The sequence below is a fragment of the Epinephelus fuscoguttatus genome, linkage group LG24, assembly GCF_011397635.1.
Source record: "Epinephelus fuscoguttatus linkage group LG24, E.fuscoguttatus.final_Chr_v1".
NCBI classification, from domain to species: domain Eukaryota; kingdom Metazoa; phylum Chordata; class Actinopteri; order Perciformes; family Serranidae; genus Epinephelus; species Epinephelus fuscoguttatus.
Window position 1 is genome coordinate 18,856,421 of NC_064775.1, and position 16,217 is coordinate 18,872,637.

General features: G+C 39.6%; 2 protein-coding genes across 2 annotated transcripts in view; one reads left to right on the forward strand and one right to left on the reverse strand.

Annotated features, from left to right (window-relative positions):
• The window catches only part of LOC125885000 (uncharacterized), a 385,446-nt gene that overhangs the window by 41,160 nt on the left and 328,069 nt on the right, over positions 1 to 16,217 (forward strand). The gene's annotated exons all lie outside the window — the stretch shown is intronic.
• Positions 5,610 to 16,217, reverse strand: part of LOC125885018 (fibronectin type III domain-containing protein 4-like) — a 73,287-nt gene continuing 62,679 nt past the window's right edge. The window contains exons 5-7 of the mRNA XM_049570381.1: positions 15,316 to 15,405; positions 14,795 to 14,961; positions 5,610 to 11,241 (exon numbers count right to left, since the gene is read on the reverse strand). Of these exons, the coding sequence (XP_049426338.1) occupies positions 11,200 to 11,241; positions 14,795 to 14,961; positions 15,316 to 15,405 (299 nt within the window). The 3' untranslated portion in view covers positions 5,610 to 11,199. The remainder of the gene's footprint in view (positions 11,242 to 14,794; positions 14,962 to 15,315; positions 15,406 to 16,217) is intronic.

Below are 16,217 nucleotides of genomic sequence, written 5' to 3' on the forward strand. Positions count from 1 at the left end.
CAGATACCTCAGGCGGACAGCCTGAGGGTGGACCAGGGGCAGAGACGGAGACCTCAGGCGAACGGCCTGAGGGTGGACCAGGGGCAGAGGTGGAGACCTCAGGCGGACAACCAGGAGGCAGAGCAGAGGCGGAGCCGGAGACCTCGGGCGGACGGCCTGGAGGCAGAGCAGAGGCGGAGCCAGAGACCTCGGGCGGACGACCAGGAGGCCGGCGGCGCTGGCGAAGGCGGGACCCTTCTCTTGGCCGGCGGCACAGGCGAAGGAACAGGTGATGGCGGCGATGACCCCACCGGGACAGGTGATGGCGGTGGCAGCCCAGCCGGAACAGGTGATGGCGGTGGCAGCCCAGCCGGAACAGGTGATGGAAGTGGGAGCGGTGGCCCCACCGGGACAGGAAATGGCTGCGGCCCAGCCAGAACAGGAGACGATGGCGATGACCCAGCCAGAACAGGAGACGATGGCGGCGGCCCAGCTGGAACAGAAGGTAGCTGCGGCGGCCCCATCAGAACAGGGAATGGCTGCGGCCCAGCCGGAACAGATGATAGCTGCAGCCCAACCAGGACAGGAGATGGTGGCGGTGACCCAGCCGAAGAAGTGATGGCTGCGGCGACCCCACCAGGGCTGGAAATGATGGCGACGGCCCCACCGGAAGAGGAGATGGTGGCGACGGTCCCACTGGGACAGGAGAGACGAAGACTGGGTTGCTGGGCAGCAGAACCTCCGTGGCGCTGGGCAGCAGAATCTCCGTGGCGCTGGGCAGCTGAGGTTCGGGGACGCTGGGCAGCTGAGAGGCATGACGTCGGCGAGAGCCACATTTCCGTCTGGGAAGCTTCTCAGTCACTGGCGTAGGGGCAGGATCAGGCAGAGGACTGGTAGAAGCAGGCTGAGGAGAAGCAGGCTGAGCTGAGGCAGGTGGCTGGTGGGTTAGCAAGTCCTTGCTGAGCTCAGAATTGCAGGTAGAATCCAATTCAGCTTGTAATTCTCGCTTCAGGTCTGCGATCACTGTCAGGTTATGAGTTATTTGCGAAAAACACAAAATCTTGGGCCTTGATAAAAAAGTCTTTTCCATCAAGGAATAAACAAAAATCCTCCGCTTAAAATCTGTGCAACCTGTAATGGCTGAGTTAAGTTGGTCAAATTCTGAGCAGGCCTTTTTTAGCTCCTCAACAAGTGACAAGTCTGCTGGGTCCATAGTGGTCAGTTCGTACTGTTACGATGTGAGTCAAAATACAACTAGGCAGGTAGACCCAAAAGCAGACTTAACACAGCGGGGCAGAGTTCAAACGGTGATTTAATAACAAAATAAAAAGTAACAGGCACAGGCTTACTTCAAAGCACAAAAGGTCCAGAAAACAAGGTGGAAATCCAAACAGCAAACACGAAGGAGTCCAAAAACACTGGAAAGGCTCAGGAACTCACGAACTGACAAAGACACAGAGAAACACAGGGACTAAATAGACAAACTAATCAGACACAGGTGGGTCAGCAAACAGGTGAACAGAATCAGTGATCAAAAAAGAGCGGGAAAAAGACAAAGACAGGAAGTAAAGACAACAAAGACACACAAGAGGAAACAAGACTACAAAATAAAACAGGAAGTGCCCAACAGAAACTCAAACCATGACACAGTCTTTACATATAGCCTATCTACTTTTTCTGCTTTATCACTGTAACATCTAAACACACCAAATGCAAAATATAGAAAGTGTTTGTCTTATCATTACAAAACTTGCAGGATATGTTTCAAAGTTGAACATTTGTAGAATTATTTTGAAACTGCTCAATATGGGGCGCCACCACTTCCAATAAACTGCATTGGCCTTTTGCAAAATTCTGGCCATAAATCAACGCGTTTCAACGTTTGTACAAATATCACCAAACTTGGTAGATATTGTTAATGAAATTATTGAAGCATGATACCAAAATGTTCCTGCATTTGATCAGGAGGGGGCCATGGTATTGCCAAAGAAGAGCGAGGCCTGGAACAAATTTGGACTTAAATGATTGAGTGTCTGTCTGTTCATCATAACACCTGTTAGTCATCTTCATTGCAGGTATTATAAACTGTCTGAACCCTTCATCCTTCACAGTTTTCCAACACATTCTCACTTCGATCTTGTCACATATTGACGTTTGATCAGGGACTTTCCACGTCCAGATGTGACATGCAAAGTACCCTGGGTGTGTTGGTTTTAGATGTTCTGGGATACTGTGTCAACCTCAGCCTGTTACTTGCATTATCTTCTTTTAAAATACACTTCCATTTTCACAAGAAATTTACTATTTACATACTTACTTCCTGTAAGATTATAAAGCCAAAACCCTGTTCTTTTTTTCCTAAACCCAACCACATGCTTATGTTGTTGAAGAAAAAAAAAAACGTAAATTCACAGTGCTGTACCAACATATTGCGTTTATTTTGAAAGAGACTGTATGCAAACGGTACATTTCCTGTGAAAACTGAAGTGTATTTTGACAACAAACAATGCATGAAACAGACAGAAGTTGACACGGCGTCCAAGAACATTAACAACCAATGCACCCAGGGTACCTTGCACGTCATATCTTGACATGAAAAGTCCATGACTAAATGTCAATATGTGACGAGGTCAGAGTGAGACTGCTTTGCTTGTGTCTATATTTGCATTTTGTTCCTGCTTAAATCTTCTGCTGGGATCAGAATAATCCAGATTCTTTGGATGAAAAAGTTACTAAAAAGTTTTGAACAACACATGCTAAAGGCTGGATCCAGATTAAAAGTCTTTAAAAAGCCAGCAGCACTCAAGTGTCCATCAAACGTTTTCGTTTATTTTACTCACAGGCAGTTTGCAGGTAGCACAGACGCGTTTCGACACTAGGTCTTCATCAGTGTGTGAGGATGGAACAGGAAGTGACATGTATAAATACTCGACACAGGTGTATAGTAATTATTAATTAGCCTGACTGCTCACTTAACTGACAGATGATGAATATAGAATAAAACAAGCATTGTAAAAATACATAGACATTTTCACAGTGCTGGACATGAGGTTTGTACCCTCAGATTTCAGGGGATAGAAGAGATCAAACCTTTAAAACGCAGTGGCAACAGAGAAAGATTTTTATTACAACGTGAAGCATTCTGGATACACACACTTCAGACTGAGCATCCTAGAGGCATGAATGAGGAACTTTTATTGAGTTGTTTACTTTGATCTTTTGTGTACTTTTTGCATTTTTGTATATTCTGCTGCAGATGTGTTCTATATAAGATTTACTGTACCTCAGCAGCAGTAACATGGTACTTTATGTTTTTGACTGTGCCTGTTAGAGTTTTTCACACAGCCAATAGTATACTGAGCACTTTAGCACTTTATCTATTTTTACTGTGCTGACCCTCTTGTAATATTATGCGGTCTAGGTACTTTACTTATCCTTACTGTGCCTGTACGTCATTGTTGTGTCCAGTGTAATATTTATGTCTAGTACTAGACGACTAAGATTGTTGCGTGTTATAGGGGAATCAACTACTCATATGTGGCACATTCTATTCAGTGCCTCGATGGCTCCCTTTTTCGCCTATTATGCCTGTTCACAATTTCTATTTTTTCTATGTATTTTTACAATGCTTGTTTTATTCTATATTGACTATCTGTCAGTTAAGTGAGCAGTCAGGCTAATTAATAATTACTATACACCTGTGTCGAGTATTTATACATGTCACTTCCTGTTCCATCCTCACACACTGATGAAGACCTAGTGTCGAAACGCGTCTGTGCTACCTGCAAACTGCCTGTGAGTAAAATAAACGAAAACGTTTGATGGACACTTGAGTGCTGCTGGCTTTTTAAAGACTTGTATATCGTTAACTGAGCCGTGCACCTCCACAGTTCTGTATCTCTGAGAGTGCTTGTATTTTCCACTGTCTGGATCCAGATTAAAACTAAAACTGGAAAGAATGATCTAATCTGACTTCAGAATCTTTTTTATCTTTTGAAAAAAATATTATTTTTAGGGTCCGGGCAGCTAAGCTGTCAGGACACTATTGTAATCCTAGTTCTTCTTCTTTCTTCTTCTTACGAGGAATTCATACTTCCCATGGATGAAAACTCACCAAACTTTGTACAAAGGTCCAATCTCATGCCAGATATCCTCAGCTGTAAACTCAAGCCAATAGTCCTGATGGTGGTGCTACAGCAAGCGTCTAAAGTTCAAAACTTTGAAAATTCATAACAAATCAACCATACGTGCTACAACTTCACAACTTTCATCAACTGTAGCCCCAATACTGAAGAAACTTTAGTTCATTTAAACCTATTAAAAATTATGAAGTTCATCACTCTGTTTTTTTCAAAAACTGTAAAACTTCTTAAACCTATCTCCTCCCACAATTTTTGCTCAATTGACACCAAACTTGCTGCAGAGCATCTTCAGACTGCCCTACACAAACTATGTTTCTCAGATTTTTGATTTATCAAAAATTGAGCCTACAGTGCATCAAAATGTTTGACTGTAAACAGTACTGTAAACATATACATGCAAATTCTTGCTAAATAAATCTTCAATGTTCATGAAAAAATGACAAAATTCTCGAGTCATGGTAGATGATGTGTGGCAAATTTTGAGAATTTTATCTCAAAAACTGAATTTTTGACAGCATTTTGAATTTTGCTCTAATGTGAACAATTGGAGTCAATGTAAAAATGGTAATTTTAAACATCAGTTTTTCACTTCTGGAGCAAATCAATCATTGTTACAAACAAATTACCAACATCTCCATGCTGTCTAGATGCAATATATGTATTTTCAGATTTTTTTCTTAATAACTGAATTTTTTACAGTGGTTTCAAATCTGCCTTTCCATGCTGGCTGCTTTCCTACACAACAGTGACTGGCTTACTCAATTTGTGAAGCCACTGTTGAGTTGCTACTTGCCAATTAGCTCAGAGCGGTAGATGACTGTCTTAGGTTCCAGAGGTTGCGGGTTCAAGCCTTAACTGGTGCAGAATCCATACTATAATGTAATCATCTCCTTGTGCTCCAGTTTATTGCTTAAAATTGCCTGAGTGTGACTGATCACTGTGCAGCATCTTCAAGTCTTTTTTCTGCTAGAAAATCTGCCTTCTCATGCTTGAAAATAAACCACACTTTGAACAAAGATCCGGTGTCAATACTTCAGTGTGAAACCATCTGAGGCTTCTCACTTTGCACATAGCTCAACTAGTTAAACATCAGTTTTTCACTTATGAAGCAGATCAATCATTGTTAAAATAAATTACCAACATCTCCATGCTGTCTAGATGCGATATGTGTATTGTCAGATTTTTGTTTCGATAACTGAATTTTTTACAGTGGTTTGAAATCTGCTTTTCCATGCACGGACGACTGCTAAACCTGCACTTCTGGCTTAGTCAGTTTGTGAAGCTACACATGAATTGTCACTGACTAATTAGCTCAGTGAGACAGAAATTGATCCTTAGTCTCAGAGGTTGCCTCAGCTGATGCAAAAGGCAGATTGTCTTGCTGAATTCCTAAATGTCTTCCAATTCTTCTGCTTGTTGCTCAGAATTGCCTAAAAATGCCCGATTTGATCCAGTACAATGAAAGAAACATGATCAGAATAGGTCTGCACAACTGGGTCCAGTTTATTATTAGTTTTACAAACTTTATTTGTGTGGCCAGACATCCTGCAGCAACATTGCTAAAACTAAATGTGTCAGGACAAGAAACAATAAGTAGGCCTGAATATGTGGCATTTAAAATGGGTATGGGAGAAGAATGTTGCCTAGTGCAGCTTTAATTACTACAGTATGACATGGATTGTATCCGGATGTGACTCTTGTTAAAGGAATACTGTACACATGCAAAATTTGTATAGCACTTGTTCACCCTGAGTTACGTTGAATTCATCAAGTAAGCATTTTTTTTTCTCTCGCATGCCAGTGAACAAAGAATCCAAAATAAATGAACATTTTGATAACTTGAACAAAGGTTCTCCTTAAACTGCAAAACTGTTTCAAAAGATTAATTAATAAACTCTCACAGAACTTGTGCAGTGTACACTACTCCAAGTAGGAAGCCTGGGCACATGCTTGCATCTGTACTCTGCTCATACATAGGCACATGCTCAGGGCGTGCTTCTTGTAGGTGTTCATATGTTTAGGAAGTTCTGAGCATACGAATGGATAAATGAGAATTGGATTTCACTGCATGAGTTGTGTGAGAGTTTGTAAACAGATGTTTTGATATAGTTTTGCTGTTGTTAAATCTGGTCCCTGTTTACTTCAATTCATGAAGTAGGTTTGCCTTTTGTGGATTCTTCGTACACTGTGGAGGCACGTGATAAAAACAAAGCTTTCCTCACAATTTCCAGTTAACACTGGGTGAGTAATTAATATACAAATTGTCATTTTGCAGGTGAAGCATTCCTTTAAACTACATTTACACATGTATTCCATGTAATTTACAATCCAACAATACCAAAAATAAAAACATTTAATCAATAATCTCTATCACCAAAATAAGTTAAACAGGACTGATTTGCTGTTGCATTCTGGAAAGTTGTAACTTCAAAACAATGCAGGCTGGGAAGTATGCTAATGAGATGATTTGTTTCTAAACAACTTAATTTAATGAGTGAACAATCAGACTGACTTTTAGTCTTAATTTTAAGACGTGATAACAATATAGAGTGATTATCTGAACATTTAAATGATGAGATGATTTAATTAAACAGATTACGAAAGTTTACAGTGTAAATTCAGCATCCCATATATTCAAATATCTGTTTGAATTATACTTAGATTGCAACCCCATCTCATTCCCAGGTCATCAAATACTGACATTTTGTCATGCCCCTCAGCGTCTCATAGCAATGCACAGGACACACTTTATTGTCTCTATGTGACAGACAGTGATGCAACAAGTGGATAATGTTGTGAAAAGGTCACGGCTATGTTTAGGCCACAAAACTACTTCAGGGTTACTGCATCGTAAGGCAAGTGGGATTAAGACTGTAGTGACTTGTGGTCACTACAGTAGACAGTTATTTAAAAAACATTTCCTTTTATATGCATGGACACTGATGCTATAGTTGCATAAAAACTTCTACCATGGACCCCCATGCGTCTTGCCATACACTACCACCCACTGGCCAGGTGTTATAAGTGCAACACAAATCTCTGAAAACCAAGATGGCCCACTAAACTGAACGTCATGCAGCACTGGCTGTATTTCAACTACAGTTAACTTTGTATTTCATCTGCAGTGACTTTTGAGCTGTAAATAAATTAATTAATGTTATCAAAATGTAACATGCAATTTTTTTGACAAAAACAATTTTTTGACAAGATTTTGGTATTTTTTAGAAAACGTTCATTGAAAGAATATACATAGTTTTAAAAGGGAAGGTGTGTGGGGGGCTGGGGAGTCAAGAGGAAGGAGCTGAATGAGGGAAGATGGATCCAAGAGGGAGGTGAGAAAGAGAGGGGAGTGGGTGAGGAGACAGGAGCAAGGTTCAACGCTTTGAATAAAATTGGAGTATGTTAAAATATGTGAACACTCTAGTTTGACAGCATTAAAAATATATATTTTTATACTTTCACATTGTACATCAATTTGTTCCAAATTTTTGTTTTTCATGATCAAAGAAGGATATTAACACTTAGGAAAATAATCATGAATGAAGTAGTCATACTTCATGCCTGAAAGGCATGAAGACCAATTCAAGAAAAAAAAAAAAACATGAACTGACATCATTACCTGTAGGTGAGGGAGCAGTACCGGGCACAGACATTTTGCAGGGCACGGGCTCAAGTGGTAATAAAAAGGGCAAAAGGTGCAAAAAACCCAAAAAGCGCACTCTGCTGGGAGTTTTCTATCTGCCAGCACCAGAAGGTTTCTTGAGCTTGAGGCCTAAGTACACAAAGAACATTTGTGCAGAGAAACAAGCAGGGGAAATGTCTAAGTGCATTCTCCTCTCCTCTCCTCTCCTCTCCTCATTCTGTAGTCCTTTCCTTTGCTTTCTTTAGTTTGCTCTCTTCCTCCCCTCATTCTCTTCTCCTCCTTTCTTTTTGAAATAGTAATGCGCTAATTCTTATAATTATCTCCCAAATATTGTTCATGAATCCCAGAGAACAGATGCATGTTGTTTTGTGCCCCTACTATCCTCTGTGCTCTTTATGCGGCGCAGGCCCAAACTGCAGGTCATTTTTGTTTAAATTAATTAACAGAAATGTAACGTGGTTGACATAAACTTCAATTCAAATTGAGTTTTTGGTTTAAAAAGACATATTTGCAAAGCAATTTTGCGTTTGTCTCTGCTCACACCAGGCAGTCAGTGAACTGGTGAACCCGAATCTGGTGTGGTTTTACACCAGGTACCTTACTTGTTGTTATGCTTAATGGTGCGTTATTGCCGAAGTTTGACTGGTTGTATTGAGATGTTTTAATAGTTGTGTAATTTCACAACAGTGACAAACAATGTGGAGGCTTAGGACAAACACTGTTGTTACCTGGCTGTCAAGGAGACGTGTTCTGCAGGGTGCTCGTTTTTTTTTGCGGCAGAGTCTCAACTGAAATACAGTTGTTGAGCATACAACATACATTTAAAAACTAAAATAGAAAATTATTCAAAGAAATGGAGAAAAAAAACATGCCTTACAAAAAGGGTACTTAAAGCTACTCTTACCTTTCTTGCATTTTACACAGCAAAAAATTTGAACATCCACAACTCCCGCCTCCCTCTAAAGTCCCATCCCCCTCCTCCTGCAACTTCACCTCCCTCCAAAGACCTACTCCTCATTACATCTACGATAAACGTAGGCGTTGGCAAGATAACGTGAGATACACGGAAGAGGAGAGCGAGTGTAACACGCCAAGAGAAGAGTAGAAGAGAAGAGGAGTCATATATAACGTTATAGCCTATGTTACATTAGAGGCAAACTAAAAATACCTGTCCAGCAGAAAATCTGCGACCATCTCGTCCCTTTTTAGCTTAGGATGAAGCGGAGGCCTCCACGTGAGGAAGACAGGCAGGACGCTCAGCCAATCATTGCATTCGGTCCAAATGCAATGATTGGTCAGAGTTTTCTTTGAACCGTATGAGAATGGTACAATTATGAGTTTTTATCTCTGGCGGAATTCACTTACATTTTAGTGTGCCATCAGCTTATCAATAGCATTTTAACCTAAACAAAGAAAAGCATAAAATTTCCAGAAAGGTAAGTGTCGCTTTAAGTCAAAGGGCAAAGGGGCAGGTGCTTGAGCACCACCTGGGGTCTATATGTGCACGTGCCTGTGAGTAAGACTTTTGGCAAAATGTTTATTGTAATATACTCTCTTTGGTGATATTACAGGCATTGAGTAAATTATTATTATTACTTTTTTGTATGTCTTTTGAGAGATTGATTTAAGACATTTTAAAATCAAGGCTTTTTTTTTAGATAATGACTTCAATGCCTTTTAACATTTTTAAGGATGTACAGGAACCCTGTACTTGGTCAGGTTGAGTAAAAACATCATGTTGTGAGTTAAAATAAGTACATCTGTAACCTAATGTGATGTAATTTCCTCATGTGAGTGTTGTCAGTATGTGATGACCATTCTTAAATTACTTAACATTAAAACAAGATTTACTTTGGTTTGACACAGGACAAGTTCTGTGGTCTTCTGGGTGCAAGTTCATCCCCCCTGCCTTCCTCCCACCCTTTCTCGCTCTTTATAATACGTCAGTTTCTCTCAGCGTCAAGTATTGCAGCAGATGGGTTTACATTAGGGTTAGTTTAAAGACATATACCTTCAGTAATGAGCAGATTTCAAGTGTTTAACCCTTTAAAACCTGAACAAATTGGCTTGATTTCTTTTGAAAACACGGGAAGCGGACAATGCACAACAAACGAAAAATGACCTCAAAAATTTGCAAGAAATTAGTAAAATAGAAAATGAAACGCAGAAATACAAACAAGGAAATGACCTGGAAATAGTGCTTAAAAATAGTAATCATTCTGTAACATAATTTTGTGATAATAATAATAATAATAACAATAATAATAATAATAACTGTTAAGACAGTTTTCCCTAGCTTTTTTCTTTTTTCCCATTTTTGGGTTAAGAAAATATATTAAAGTCTTCCGGATTATGTGAATTGCATATATACCAATTCTCACTTGGAGATAAAAAAAAAATATATTACAGAGTGTTGTTCCTGTGGGCTCCTGCCACACTGAAACCAAGTGTTTGCCTGACAAGGACTAAATGCACAAACCTGCTATTTTAGAATATTACACGGAGAGAGACTCTCACTGCAGCCTGTTCTATTGTGTTTTTACACTCATTCTGTGGATGATGAACAAACCCGCCCACATTTAAGAGTACTGTTTGCGGTGGAAACGCTAAAGGAATCTAGGGTCTGGGTACCATGTCTGAAGGGTTACTTTTGGTTCCAAAGGTATAATAACGCAGTTGGTTGATGAAATGGGGCTGTAAGGGATGCTAAATGGTGGTATCGAAGGTGGCCATGCTGAGGGACGTGACAGAGCGTTGGTATTTCATGACCTGGGAATGAGAACATGTTGTAAATTACTCAACATTTTCAATTTGACCTATGTACATATTCTAATTACATATAATACACAGTTTCTGATGTTAGTACTGTACAACTAATTACTGATTAGGAGATGAAAAATACAGAAGAGGTAAAGTTAAATGTAGAAATGACAGAAAATAGTGAGAAACAAATGTACACACACTCTCTTTCACTCTTATTTTAAACCAAAACACTCAAACTTGACACACAGAGCTGTTCAATTAATCTGAGGCTGACATGCTGGCAAATATTCACAGTTAGTTTTTGAAATCAGAGAGAAGACGTAACAGAAATAAAACTTTTTTTTGTACAACAGGAAATGAGTTTGGCTGCAGGTCAGAATTTGTCCTCTTGCGCTGAAGTTCACCTGGAAAAGCTCCTAAAAAAGCTGCAGTGTGCATCCCAGTAATGCTGCAGTCTTCTGCCACTAGAGGGCAGTATTCCTCCATTTCCTCCCCAGTTTGATTTTCACAAAGTGTTTCTGACTTTCCCCATATTTTTCAACACATAAGACTCTAGTCAGGTCCGTAAATTCTCTATCTGTCATGATAATCCCACTGAAGTTCCTCAGGCAAATGTTGCACATGACTGAGTCCACCCGTCCTGCGCTGTACAGTAAGTCTCAGAACCAAAACTCAGACTCTAATGATGCTGATGGAGGAGGAGGCTCTGTGGAGCTGAGAGAAAGAGAGGAGTGAGAGGCAGCTGTATTCATAAACACATGAGTCATAAACAGAGATAGTCACATATATGAACATGACTCATAAATCTCAGGAAGGCTGTGTGTGGGCCACACTCACATGCACCGCCACGTGCCTTCATGCACTTTATATATGAAGTCTGTTAGAGATTTATAGCTAATCAATGACCTGTGTGAGCTTGACATTTCAGACAGTTTACTTAATTGCGCTCAGGTTTGGCTGAAAAATAAGAAATAATTCTGACTGTGGGGAGGATGAGGAGTTCCTTGTTATCGAGGCACCCAGACATAAAATGAATCACATTTGGCACATCTTGTTTTCAACTTATCTCTGCCCTGAGGCCACTTGTGCCAAGACAACAACTGTCATTGACATGCATCCTCAGCACACAGTTTAAACATTCATACCATTTCAAAGCCATTATAATTATTAATTATTAATCTAATTTAATTTTTAACCTCTTAAGTCATTATAAATTCATGCTGTGCTGCCAAATTATGTTCAGACATACAAAAGTGTATTTGGAATTCAAGTCAAGATGCCCAAGTTTAAAAAAAATACCAAATATTTCAGGTTGAATTTAGGGACAATGTGTGTAAAATCATCATGCACAAAACACTGAGAATCATCTATCTGATTTGAGTCACATAATGTAGCTGCAATGAAATGTTAGAACAAGCGTATATAGATAGCTGATGATAATTTATCCAATCTTAAAGCTGCTTCAGGAGAAACCAAGGACATTGAAGGGTTAATAATCAATGTCTTAATGACGCTGACTACATTACAGCTCAAGTGATTAGAGAAGTATTTGATTAGAGGATCGACCAGCAAAAGTTTGGATAATTGATGAATTCTGTATGTCATTTTTCCAAACAAAATCTTCAGCTCCTCAAATGTTAATATTTTCTTATTTTGGATGGATATTTTACAGCATTTTCTGACATTTCACGGACAAAAACAATGAATTGAATGACCAAGAAAACAATCCATAGATTCAGCTGACTGATAATAAAAATTAGCCTTAGTTGTTATGGCTGGCTATTAAGCTATGCTTTAAGTTTTACATTTTTCAGTGCAGGCTTTTCAAGATTGCAACCAAACACAATATAAGATGTAGACATCCACTATCAGTGCAAAAAAAAAAAAAAAAAAAAAATACATCTGCCTCATCAGCAAACATAACATCATGGAGAATAATACCTTCCTGAGGTTCTGTATGTAACTTTTAGAAAATCCTAGGAACCCACTAACGTTGCTCAGCCTTGCTTTAAATTTTTCCCAGTGGCTACTGGCAGCAATGCAGTGAAAAGATCCCATCCCATAGACCACCATAATAAAAGAGTCTTCTGTATAGTTGTTGAGAGGACTTGACTTGAACTTGAACTGCAAATAAGTTCAAGTATAGCTCTTTCTATTCTGATTGATATTTGTGAACTTTCCTCAAGTTGAGAAAAGCGATTTAAAAATCTCTGATGTCATCACAGTCCATGAGCTGAGCGAAAACTTGAGGGTGCAACACATTCTCAAATTCGACCTTGTCACATATTGACATTTGGTCATGGACTTGTCACGTCGAGATACAACCTGCAAGGTACCCTGGGTGAGTTGGTTGATGACATCCAGGGAGGCCGTGTTACTTCTGCCTTAAGCCTGTTACATGCATTGTTTTCTTTCAATTTCAATTCAATTTTCAATTTTATTTATAAAGCCCAATATCACAAATCACAATTTGCCTCACAGGGCTTTACAGCATACGACATCCCTCTGTCCTTAGGACCCTCGCAGCAGATAAAGAAAAACCCCCCAACAATACACAGTCTGTTTTCACAGGCAATGTACAGTTTACATTCAGTCTCTTTCAAAATAAATGCACTACACTGATACAACACCACATATAACCTCTGTGGACCAAGAATTCATAATAGAAAGAGTCATAACTGACCTTGTTTGCAGTTCGAGGAGTTCTGTCAACAGTTTTACAGACATCTCTTCTATAGTGGTAGTCTATGGGGAAAATGCCTTTCAGGCTGCAGCAACTTGGTGTCACTCCAAAAGTTGTCAAAATCTGGCGCTTGGGCAATAATTTCTGGCATCGGACACATCCATCCATCCTTTCTGTCATTTGCAGTGTTGTACCGACGTAGTGCAATTAAGAGTCTGTATGCAAACTTTACATTTCCTGTGAAACCAAAAGTGTATTTGAAAAAAGACAATGCATGTAACAGGCTGAAGTTGACATAGTGTCCCAGAACGTCAACAACCAATGCACTCGGGGTACCTTGCATGTTGTATCTGGGTGTAGAAAGTCCATGACTAAATGTCGATATGTGACAAGGTCGGAGTGTGAATGTGTTGGCTGCAGGGGATTTTTTTTCTTCAACACCATGAATGACCACTGGGAAAAATTTGCTACAAGGCTGAGCAGTGTCTGGGGGCCTGACTAGGAGTCCAGATCAGGCGCCCAGGCTTTTAAGTCAATTTCTGTAATGGCCAAACAGTAGAATAAAAACTCCCGAGCCAGTCACATGATGCCATACAGCCCAAAAAAACTTTCTTCCCATTGACTTACATTGGGAAAGTGATGTCTTTAAATCAGTGAATACATTTTTTTTTTTGAGTGTGACTTGACTTGTTTTACTATCAGGACTTAATCAGTTTGGTCTGATAACATTTAGAACATCTAGAAAGGCTGCAAGATTAAATCTTTGTTATCCCCATTCAAGGTACTGGAGTGCTAAACTGGAAGTAGCTGGCATGCTTGGTGAAAGTCTCTACTGCGCCTGCTCTTTGGGCCCAATGATGCTGAATCAGCACAGATCATCCAAGTAATTTCATACAGCGTAAATCAAGATTTTATGGCTATCTGTGCCACTAAGCACCTCTCATTGGAATGAACAGGGTCTGGCCTCTAATGCTGTATCCAGGTCTCTTAATACATCCACTTAACAGCTCCGGAGACAGACCCTCAGTTGGCTGTAGCAGCTTGAAATCAGCTTGCGCATGTCAAAAACTACATACAGAAATGTCCAGTGTGATTCTGGCCTTTGTTTTAAGTGTCGCATTATAGAACACATTCTGACACATCATTCATTCACCACCAATTGATCTTTCAAAATGACACCATGTCATCTTAAGAGAACTGAGTGATCACTTTGCAGTGACAGCCAGCGCTGACTGATCTGACTCGCCTCAAACTCCACTTTTTTGTCTTATATTTGGAAACAAATCCACCTCGTCAGACTGCTCACTTTTTCTGTCGCTGATTAGATCCACAGCAACAACCCAACAAGCTCTCTCTGTCTTCAGCCTGGTTGTTTTATATTTAGCCATGATGGCAGCAGCCTTGGTTGCTAGGAGATCTCTGATGCAACTACAAAGGCTCTTTAGAGAGGAAACAAAATACTCCTGGCAGCCAAGAATGATCATACATTATAGAGAGGTGCTGCAACAAAATGAAAGCGACGGAGGAGAAGTTTGAGAAGATGAAGTTTTCTTAATGAAGTTCGGGTAGCAGAAAATGAGTCACCCTGCTGCTGCGCACGGCTCCGTTGTGGTAAATGGGTGAGCTGCCGGCTGAAGCGTTGTAGTAGGAGGAAGTGGCGCGGACCAGCGGCCTCTTGGCTTTCTCTTTGCTGCCGTTGGAGTCATTGTCTTTGATGATGTCATACTGTCGGCAGAAGAGGGCGATGACAGCTGGGGAGGAAGGTGACAAAGTAAAACATCAAAAACAAGTGAAGAAGCAAACACATTCATTTTTAATAATACTGAGATTTAGACAAAACAAAGCATTGTGAAGGTGTCACTGTGGGTAACTGTGATGATATTCCAACAACTAATCAGCAGATTTATGCAGAATAATATTAATAATTAAAGCTGGGCTAGGCAGAAAAGAAAAAGAAAGACTTTCATAATGCACCCAGTAATGCCAGAATTACAGTGTCAAGCAACATTTTCAATACTTTCACTTGTACCAAAGTACTTTTACTAATGTAAAGGATGTGAATATTTCCTCCACCTCTGACAAACACCCACACACGTTGAGGCTACCTGCCCACAGCAGCAGTACAGTGGTGATAATGAGCAGCTCTCCTGTCTGTAAGTGAGGAGTCATGCCAAGACCTTCCATCGCCGGTTCGTCTGAGGACAAATAAAGACTCAGTGTTGGCAAACTTTATCAACAAGGACAAAAAAAACATCCTCAAAGAGGACAGTAGTATAGTTTCAGAGCTCCACTAGCTGCTAAATAAACTACTGTATTAACTACTAAAAAAGACATAAATACAAATGACAGTTAATAAGAGGTGCTGTAAGTAGTGCAAATAAAAACAGGCAATACATATGGGAAAATAAATAAATCATGTCAAAAATATCTGTGGATTTTGTACAGTTGGACAGGGCCAGGCTAGCTGTTTCTCCTTGTTTTTAGCTAAGCTAACTGGCTGTAGCTCCAACTTAAGCATACAGATATGAAAGTTGTATCTACAGAAGCTGAGAATGGCTGTGCTTCTGATTATTTCTTAAAAGCCGTTATCTTGAGAAATTAGTTAATTGATTTTGTTATCTGGAGAAAATGCATTCATTATCTTATTATCTCGAAACAAAAATTTTTGTTCCTTGAGATAACGAGTTAATAAATTCATTATCTCAAGAAAAACATTTGAGTTACCTGACAAAACAAGTTTATTATTTCATTAACATTTCATTTTAGATCTTAAAGATAATGAGTTAGTTATTTCACTACCTTAAGAAAAGAATTTGTGTTCCCTGAGATAACAAAATAATTATTTCATTATCTTGAGGAAAAGGGTTTTGTTTCTGAGATAATGAATTAAAAATTATTGCGTTATCTTAAGAAAAACCTTTTTATTCCCTGGGATAACTTGATAACTTGATGATTGTCTCATTATCTTGATAAAAAATGTTTTTGTAAAATAACCATTTAATTATTT